Source organism: Tursiops truncatus, chromosome 20 (assembly GCF_011762595.2).
Source record: "Tursiops truncatus isolate mTurTru1 chromosome 20, mTurTru1.mat.Y, whole genome shotgun sequence".
NCBI lineage: Eukaryota > Metazoa > Chordata > Mammalia > Artiodactyla > Delphinidae > Tursiops > Tursiops truncatus.
Window position 1 is genome coordinate 3,080,951 of NC_047053.1, and position 10,317 is coordinate 3,091,267.

Sequence of the window (10,317 nt, forward strand, 5' to 3'; positions counted from 1 at the left end):
GACTGAGCACCCACTGCTCTGAGATCAGCGTGACTGAGGGAGAGCAGAGGCGTTCATAGCTAAATAAAGCATGCTCTTCCCATCAGCATTTTCTTGCGACTTTCTACAGAATTAGTCTTGGCTCCAATAGCATTTGCGTCTTCCCAGCCATCCCCACGGTCTCTCTGTCTCCTTGGGGGATGCTAATATGTTGAACAGTGGTTTGGAACTATTCTCAGAATCCAGGGACTCCAAGAAGCCCTTCGAACCCCTGAGGGCAGGGAGGGAGGAGGCAGAGGGCGGGGCTCAGAGCCCCTTGAACACACGCACATCTGTGTAAGTAACACATTTGGCTAAAAGACTGGAAGGGAGTTCAATGTATTTTAACTGGAGTTTAACTCCTTGCGGTGGGACTAGGTAGTGTCTTAGAGCCTTTTCTTAAAACGTCTACAATTAAACACGTTTTAATACCTTTTTTTTTCCCTCCAAAAGAAAGCAGGAAATAAAGAATGACTTTTAAGAGTGGGAAGGTGGATAGTCCGACTTCTGTTCACAGGAGGGATGCGGCTGCTGCCCGGGGCGGGTGGGTGAGGAGTGGCTTTCAGCTGTCTTGGTGCCCCGGGCCCCGCCCCCCGCGGCAGAGCCCCGCCTCCCCGCGCCCGCGCCCGGGCTTTTCCTAACCCAGTGTCTCCTCCCTCAGAATGGCTGCAGTCTGTCCAGGCCACCATGATCCTGTCCATCATCTTCAGCGTTCTGTCCCTGTTCCTGTTCTTCTGCCAGCTCTTCACCCTCACCAAGGGGGGCCGGTTTTACATCACCGGAGTCTTCCAGATCCTTGCTGGTAAGTCGGAGATGACTGAGTCCATGAGGGGGCCGGGCACCCCCAGACTAAAGCACGATCCGTCAGAAGGGCGTGGCTCAGAATGACTGGCGTGCAGGAGTCCTCCCCGTGGATGGACTTCATACAGCACAGGTGTGTGTGTGTGTGTGTGAATCTGGGAACTCTCCACTTCTCCATGGAACGGGGTGCATAGGAAACAGGTTAGGGGTTCTGGAAGGAGGGTCCCTAACCTGGGGCGGAGCTACAGTTTGGACATAGCATCAGAGGTAAATGCTGAGGATGTCGGTAGAGCACAGGCCAGTCTTGAGGGTGGATTTCTGTAGCTCACGTTATGCCCCGGGACCATCCCTGCTTCAGCACGGAAATGGCCCCGATCTGCTGCCGAGGTTGCTCTCAGGTACCTGTCGCCTACCTCTAAGCAGTGATGGAGTCACCTGACAAATTCTTACTCTCCTTTACTCTGGCCCCTGGAGTCCACCAGCCTCCGACTTACTGGTGTCTTCCTTTCGGCATGTGTAACACACCATCGGTTCCAGGTTATCGACACGCACCGTGTGCAGAGTCCTAGACGTGATGCGTTCCAGCTCTTGTCTCTGGATTCTGGCCGTTGTCTCACTTTGTTTCCTTTTATCCTTCTGTCCGTTGATGGCCAGTGGACTGAGTCAGCAGAGCACTGGAGAGGCATAGGAAGCAGGTGTGGTGGATTCTACAGTCCAGGCTAATAACTCTTAAAATCTGTATGTGCCAGAGTACATCTGGGGACTGTGAAATGTTCTCACTTCTGGCCCCTGAGTGGGCAGGGGTGTAGCATCTCTTGTTTAGTTGCTGAAGCACCACCATGACTCATGAGCAGTCATTGGAGGGTTGAAAACAGCGCACAAGTCCTGGATGGATGGATGGATAGACGGGTGGATGGATGGGCAGGCAGAGCTCATGGCTTACATAGGTTTGTATGGCAAGACATAACCTGACGTTGAATGTCGATGACCCTTTTCTAGAAGCCAGAGACTTACGCTTTACTGGAAAAAGTAAGTAAACTAGAGAACCATTTCTCATCAAATTCCTAAATACAATATGTCAATGTGCACCGTTTGGAATTTCAAAACCAAACAGTGCTTTGCTACTTGATTTTATTAAGGTTTTATTATATCAGCCAAGCTTCTGGGAGTGTTGCCAGCTTTGCTAAATTACCAATTCTTCAGTGAGATATCATTTCTGGGTACATTAGGAGCAGTGATCATTATTCACCCCATTTCCAGAAGTAGCACAGAAAACTAGAATATATTCTGGGATTTCCTTTTAGGCTCCCTGTTTGCAGTTTGATATCAATGGTGATCCTGTCCATGGTATCAATGATTATATCCTCAAGAAAAAGTGATATAAAATACTTATATTTGATCTATACGCACTCGTTATTTTACGGATAAAGAAACTGAGACTGGGAGAGGCTAAATGAACACGGCTCATGCAAGGACACCGGGTGCCCCCATTTCTTCCCATCCCACGTGGACTGAATACATTTAGAGATTCAGAATCCACCCGAGTTTTTAAGGAACGCAACATCCAAAGCAGAAACTCTGCTTTTGATATGATCTTTCATTGAACCTGATTGACCGTGGAAGATGAGTTCAAATCTACCCCATTTATGATTCTCAAGTTCCCAAACATCTGTGATGAATGAGTCTACACCACCAGGACTAGTCAGACTGGAAACATTGGACAGAGCGAACTTACTTTTGAAGGGACATCTCAGGGCAGGGAGTGCCTCATCTTCATTTTTCCAACTGAGATATTTTAGCTTAAAATTCTCTAACACTGTCTTTTTAGCAAGGTCATTTTCGGTCAAAAACCAAAGTCCAGAGATAAGTACTTCGTTCAACCCAAACGCTCTTAGGTACTGAGATTTTGCTAATCTTCCAAAGTTTGTTTACTCATTCCTCCTCGTTTCACTGTTTGGATTCTTCTCCAAACTCAGTCCAAGCCTTCTAGAACTCTGCCATGAAAACCTCCGGATATAGAAGCACATGGTTTGTTCTTGCGTTATCCCCTTCAAATCTAGCTTCTTATCTCTCCCGAGACCTAGTTTTCGGTTATCGGTTTGTCAGTTTAGCCGTCCATCTGTGAATAGGAAGTTGTCTGGAGGTTGAAGTGTTGATCCAGAGTAGCGGTTGTACTTTGTACGTCCTAAGAATGTTCTGTGCTTGTTCCGTCCGGTCAAAAGGACCTGAGAGAGCTAGTCTTCTAGAAACCTCAGCTCTCTAGAATGTTGTGTTTGAACTTGCTGTAGGGTCTTCCTACTAAACTTGGGATTTAAGAGAGTGGGGACTTCCCTTAGAGATTTCCAGACTTCAGTGTCTGACAACCCTGCTCATGTGTGTTTCCTATCTCATGGCCTATGAAGGATTCAGTAACTAGAGAGACAGTTAGGGAAGGGTTGTTGGGGATGAGAAATTACCCCTTAATATCAAGGAACAAATCAGAAAAGCAAAAACAATCAGAAAACAAAAAGGAGAGTAGAAAGGAGGGAGGGAGGGAGGGAGGAAAGAAGGAAGGAAGGAAGGAAGGGAGGAGCCCTTCCATCATGGGATGTGCAATCCACAAGTGGGTTGTGGCCACCGTAGCTGCGATCCACGCAGGGCAGATGCTTCTTGAAGCACTGAAGCCTGTTGTGTGGAAGCCTCCAAACTATGCTGAGTGTCCCAGGGGCTGTCAGGGCCGGATCGTCTCTGCGTAGCTTCCTTCTGGAGGGCCCAGCTGTGGACTTTTTAAACACACGCGTGAGCATGCAGGAAGGGCAGGTGAAAGGCGTGTGGGGCTCTTTGGCTGATTGCAGACTTGGGAGCCGTCTCTGCCTGGCTCTAGATGACTGACTTGCCTGTGCTTGTGGGGCTGCCTGTCTCACTGCATCATCTCTTCTCCACTTATAATAAGCTGCGAGTCTCACCTTTAAGAACTGTCTTTCCTTGATTACATACTTCTTAGGTTGGCTGCTTCTTTTTTTTTTTTTTGCGGTACGCGGGCCTCTCACTGCTGTGGCCTCTCCCGTTGCGGAGCACAGGCTCCGGACGCGCAGGCTCAGTGGCCATGGCTCACGGGCCCAGCCGCTCCGCGCATGTGGGATCTTCCGGGACCGGGGCACGAACCCACATCCCCTGCATCGGCAGGCGGACTCTCAACCACTGCGCCACCAGGGAAGCGCAGGTTGGCTGCTTCTTGAAGACGTTTTGAGAGGCTCCGTCATCTAGTTGGGTGCTCCTCCATCTCAGCTGCAGACCAGAATCACCTTTTGTGAGAAAGGGGGTGCTTTTAAAAAACGCTGGTGCTCAGGCTTCATCCCCAGAGAGTCTCATTTAAGAGTTCTTGGAGGCTTCCCTGGTGGCGCAGTGGTTGAGAGTCTGCCTGCCGATGCAGGGGACGCGGGCTCGTGCCCCGGTCCGGGAAGATCCCACATGCCGCGGAGCGGCTGGGCCCGTGAGCCATGGCCGCTGAGCCTGCGCGTCCGGAGCCTGTTCTCCGCAACGGGAGAGGCCACAACAGTGAGAGGCCCGCGTACCGCAAAAAAAAAAAAAAAAGAGTTCTTGGGCAGGGCTGCTCCCTGGTGACTCTGATGTCCATCCAGAGTTGGGCACCACTGTTGCAGCCATTAACCTGCCCTAATCCCACTGTAAGTTCTTCTAGGATGATTTACAGAGCTCATCCTATCCACGAGCCAACAATTCTTCTAAACCCTCTTCTTAGAGAAGGACCGTCCTGATCCTGTATCTGGATTTTGGAGTCATTCTTATTTTCAGGACCTGCAGCCATCTGTTCCCAGACAGTGCTTACCCTGGCCCCGGCTCTGCTGGGTTGAGTGGCACAGGATGGGAAAGCATCACGGAGATACAGACTATGTTTTGATTTCTTTCACGAGTCACACCCAGCGGCGAGCTCCACGCACACCTCCTAGAACGCCCTGAATGTCCCACTTGTTGGGTGACTGGGTAATGTGTTCCCTTGGCAGAATTAAACTCAGGCCACCTGTGTAGTTTCTGCAATTTGTGTTTATTGTGATTACGAGGAACAGCAAGGATGGTAGGAAACTCCTTTTAAAAGTGACTTTTACTTTTTCTGTTTGTTTTGTTCCTTTTCTTTCATACACATTGAGGTGGGTAGAGAGCATTTAGAATGAAAATCTGGGGGAGGAATAAAAGCCCAGTGCCCTCCCTGTTCTGAGTGGTTCCAAGACAGCTTAAGTCGGAGACCACGTTAAGAAACACCAGTTCTGGGCGAATCATCCCAGATGTTGCCCTGGCTGGGCCCAGATGGGCATCTGGTAATGCTGTGGGCGACTTGCAAGGCTGCAGAAATCACACGGAGGCTGAGAATGGAAAGGGGGCTGGCGGCACAGAGGAGGCTCGGTGTGGGTGGGACAGAGAGCCCAGTGCTCTCCGGGTAATGGACCTTCCAGCCTCTTCCTTCTCTACCTCGTGGCCTGAAGGGCGAGGTGGGGAGAGACAGGGGCCTCGCTCACGAAACGAGCTCCAGGGAGGCGCTCCCACTGCCCATCTCGGTGGTCTCCCCCAGTGCTCACTCCCTAGCCAGCCCCACCCAGGCTCCTGGCTTCGCTCCAGGCTCTGAGCTGCTTCGGCAGAGGTCACGGATGTACACGGATGGCCATTTGCTGACTCCCTCCCCTGCTTTCGATACTGTTGCCATCTCTCACCTTGAAACTGTACTTCCTCAGCTTGCAAGACCATGTCCCCAAGTTCCCTAAGTTAAGCCACCAGGCAGTCATGCCAGAGCCGCCCACCCCCACCCCAGTCCCCCACCGGCTCCTCCGTTGTGTGGCGTCACACCTAGATATTGTGCTCATTTCTTTTCTTTTACTTGCAAACACCATTGCTGGGCAGAAGCCAACTCACGCACCTTCCTGTCCCCGATCTTGTCCCCACCTCTAAATCTGGGGCGGTCTTTCTGGACACACCTCTGATCCTGTTTCTCCTCCACAAAAGCTGTGCTTCCCTCCACAACCTCGTCAAGTGCCCTGGTGGCCCTCTCTTCCAGCCTCCATCACAGAGACTCTGAGTGGGACCCGCTGGTGGTGTCCACGGGGCCCTCCGTCCTCCTTGCCGCGCTCGTGGTCTCCCTTCTATCTGGGATTTCCTTCACACCTTTCAGCACCTGGCCACCTCTTCCACATCCTTTAGACCCCGGTCAAGCCCCGTGTCCCCTTTCAGGATTCCCCAGGCCCCTGATCGATCTGTGCTCTCAGGGCATCCGGTGTGTTTCTCTCTCCTTTCCTTGGAATCACATCCTACTCTCTTGGAAGTCTCTACTGCTGTGTCTGTTTCCGGATGACACTCACCTTGAAGGTGGGGACCACGTCTTGTGGATCTCAGTGCACTCAGCGTCCAGAATGGTACCCGCACATGCCAGGTGCTTATTCCATGTTGACTGAACCGAACAGAATGGAGATGAGGAAGCCTAGAGAACCCCCTCCCTTCCTTCCTCTGCCTTTGGTCTCTTGAGGACTCCCTTCTAAAGATGCCGGGCTCTGATTGTTCACCTGTGGCTGCTGTCACCATTAAAGGGGGCTCGAGGCCTGGTCTTCGGGGAGCATGTCTAGTGATGCAGACCCAGCCATGCTGAGGCAGGGGGGAACTCTTGGGAAGTCTTGAGCGGCCAGCATTTCTGTGTTGTCTGGACAGGGTCAGTGCCTTTCCACGTACAGCTGACCTTTGCTCCCAGACGCAGGCCCCTCCCTGCTCATCTCTGGGGAGGGCAGCACACCTGCGTGTAGTCGGTGGCCTCACTTACCTTCTCCACGGAGACCTTCAAAAACGCATCTCCACCTACTGGTGGCCAAGAACGCGAATCACAGTCCCGTTATTGGGAGAAGTGTTTGACTTTTCGGGACTCACTACCTGCTCTGTATTCCGGGGCTCATCTGTTGCTTTGCATACAGACAGCCTTGTAATGATATATTCCCTAAAGCATCAGTCTCCCGACAACAGTAATTATAAAGTGTGTATCCTCTTGTTGACTTTGCAAGTGTACAAGCGTGTGGATTCTTGAAGCGAAGCATAAATCCCTTTACTTCTGAGATTCTCCCAGGGCGAATGTCATATAATTAAGCCACTGAGTTAGTCACTGCACTTGTGTGTCCTGTCTCTCTCGCTCCCCCCAGGTCATAGACAAAGTGTTTTTTCTTTGCTATTTTCTCTTTGCTGGGGAAATCTGGACACAGCTGGTCCACGCAGCTATCACTACATTTCTCATGCTGTTGCTGGCTAGACACACGCCCCATTTGGAAGATGCTGGACACTGTCTTGCCCTTCCGATGCTCTGCTTACATCTCACTCTCTCCCTTGCTCTTGCCTCGCCTTTGAGGCTCTGCCATCATTGGGTAGGTCAGATATAGCCTAAGAGACAGGCAAGAATTAGCACTTTGGAGAGGTGAGCTATAGACCTTGAGGTCCAGCAGATCGAAACCGCAGTTCCCCTCCTGTGACCATTGGCCAGCTGTGACTTCCCCGCGGAAACAGATGTCTTCCCGTCTCCCGGGCTATCTGTAGGTGGCAGGTCCTGGAGCTGATGCCCCTGTGGTCCCAAGACTGTTGTGTGGCTCTCTCGACGGGGGCCAATGGAGTGGGTGTTTTCTCTCTCTGACTTGCAGAAGGACAATCTTATCGGGGCAGTGAATGTTACACAGTCCCACTTCTGCACTTTGTTCAAACAGAGTCGCAGTGTCCAGTTAAATAACCCAAATAGCAGTGAGGTTAGATGTAGGTGGTCCGGGCCTTGGGGGGCTCTGGACCCACAGGCATCCCACATGCGTTCTGGACTTATAATAGAGTCAGTCAGAGCCTGTCAAAGCCCCTGTGTTCAGGAGCGGACAGAGCAGGCTTTGTGCCGCTCTGGGCTGGGGTGCTCACGTCACTGGACTCCTCCCTGCAGGGATGCTGACCGTCACCGTGGGCATGGACCGTCACGCTTGAACTTGCCTGCTTTGTGGGGTCTCAGGTGGAGGATTTTCTTGTCCCTCCACCAAGGCTCTGTGGTAGACAAGGAAGGGGTTGCCTGACCTGCCTGCGGATCTGATGCCCTTTCACCTTTGTTTGGGCTTTAGACCAACCTTGGGGGACCAAGAACAGTTGAAAGAGACCAGGCACCACGCAGCTTGCCCGTGACCACCTCCTCTCTCTGCAGCGTCCTTCCCCCCTTTCCTCTCCACGTGTTCTTCTGTCTGCCTAGTGGTGCCCATGGGCGTTGCTTGCTTGGTCTCTGATGTAGCGATCCTGCTAAGGAGGTCAGCGTGGAGTTCCGCCCCTGTGCTCGGCGTGAGTGCCGCTCAGATAACGGTGAGGTGTCCCTTCCCCTGATTTCAGAGGATGCCGCCACCCATCTGTGGAGTGGTTTACCGGCTTCCAGGGGCTCCCACACCCAGCCATCCTTGCAAAGACATAGGTGGGCTTCTCTTGCCACCCGAATTCTCGCTGGGCCCCTCGTGTCAACTGGCAATGGGTGACGGTTAAAGGAAATGAGGAGGAAAGAGGAGGGGAGACCTTGGAAGCCATGGTCTGGGTCACATAGATTGGACACAGAGAGCAGATCGTTTCCTGGGTTCCGGTACCTTTGAGCCCCTCCTGTCAGTTCTGGATCTGGTGGCAGATTCCTGCCTGAGATGGACGTGCCCTCTCTTCCTGCAGCCCATATCCTTCTCCCTAAGAAAGAGAGAAGGGTGCCTTGGTGTGTGTGTGTGTGTGTGTGTGTGTGTGTGTGAGGTGGGTCGAGTCTGGGAGGAGAGCAGGGTGGGTGGGGCAGGTGCTCCGGGTCCCATGGAGTCTGGTTTGGGGGTGGTGCAGGGTCCCCGCTCCATGACCCCTCCTGCCCCCAGCTGGTCCCTCTCCTTCCCAGGTCTGTGTGTGATGAGCGCGGCATCCATCTACACGGTCAGGCACCCGGAATGGCATCTCAACTCGGAGAACTCCTACGGCTTTGCCTACATCCTGGCTTGGGTGGCCTTCCCACTGGCCCTCCTCAGCGGCGTCATCTATGTGATCTTGCGGAAACGTGAATGAGGCACCGGGACAGGACGTCCGAGGGTCTGAGCGCATGCAGGGAGGGAGGAAGTAAACCAGAAGCCAGGAAAAAAAAGGAGCTAGCCAAAAAACCCAAACTCAAACCAAACCAAACAGAGAGCAGGTGCGGGGGGTGGTTAGTGTTGATTGAAGATGTATATAATATCGACGGTTTATAAAACCTATTTATAACACTTTTTACATATATGTACATAGTATTGTTTGCTTTATGTGTTGACCATCAGCCTTGGGTTGAACCTTAAAGTAGCTAAGGAACTTGACATCCTAACCGTATAATCAAGCTCAGTTTTTTTGTTTGTTTGTTTTTGTTTGTTTTGCCCAGAAATAAAATAAGTCCATCTTGCCCCTTCCCTTTCGTCTGAAAGAAGATGCCTCCCTCCCACTCCACCTCATTTAGAAAACCAAAGTGTGGGTAGAAACCCCAAATGGCCCAAAGCCCTTTTACTGTGGGTGACCCAGTGCGTCACACACAGACATGCACTGCCCACGCCTCTGTGTGCAGCCTTACCTGCACTCGGACAGAACCCCCAAACTGGAGCCCTCGGAGAATCACGGCTTGTGGCTTTGGAATACTTGCCCTTGAAGGGGGGTGTCCCGGTCATGCATCTAGGTGAGAAATTGGGGACAACAAACCTACGAAGTGGTGCTATGTATTTACCATTCCTTGTGATCACTAATCATCTAAACGCCTCACTGGAAATTCAATTAACAATTTTACAGCATGAAGTCGAACGGAGACCTGAATAATTCTGTGTAAGATAAATGGTTTATAACCACATTTGTACCTAGCTAGGCTGCTGTTATTACTATAATGAATAACAAACCACCGCCTTTATCACTCCCACGTTTTCCTTATGGTCGGAGCATCAGGACAAGCTTCTAGACCCCCTGGGACAGTGGTTCCTGGGATGCAGCATGGTCTAGACTGTCCTCTGACTCCAAGGACTGTCTGGCAATGACTTGTACTGGCCACCAACTGTAGATGTATATACGGTGCCCTTCTGATGCTAAGACTCCAGACCTTTTTTTTTTAATTTTTTTATTTTTTGCTTCGCTTTTTCTGATTTTATACCAACTGTGTGGACTAAGATGCGTTCAAATAAACATCAGAGTAACTCACTGAGCTCTTGTGGGTTTTTGTGGGTGAGGGTGCGAGGTGCGTGTCGGAGCAGAGGGAAGAGGGTCACGGAGCCGCTGTTGGGCAGATGACCTGGGTTGCTCTGGCGTCTTTGGACATCCGTGATGGAAGGGCTTCTCCCTCCCAAGGTTTCCAGCAGAGACCCGCTTTCTCTCTTTTGACTCGGATAGATTGGGTAAAGTGGCACAGATGGCCACAAGGTGATTGAAAAAACTGGGAATTTCACTTTACGTGCTTGAACTTTGAAACTGCACATGTTTATGTCATAAGGTTTCTTT

The 10,317-nt window shown here is 51.4% G+C and overlaps 1 protein-coding gene across 2 annotated transcripts in view; it reads left to right on the forward strand.

Moving 5' to 3' along the window:
* PMP22 (peripheral myelin protein 22) overlaps positions 1-10,021 on the forward strand; it is a 28,692-nt gene extending 18,671 nt beyond the window's left edge. For both annotated transcript variants that reach the window (XM_004326698.4, XM_019944231.3), the window contains exons 4-5: positions 680-820; positions 8,717-10,021. In XM_004326698.4, coding sequence (XP_004326746.1) covers positions 680-820; positions 8,717-8,880 — 305 coding nt within the window. In that variant the 3' untranslated portion in view covers positions 8,881-10,021. The remainder of the gene's footprint in view (positions 1-679; positions 821-8,716) is intronic.
* Positions 10,022-10,317: the final 296 nt, after the last annotated feature.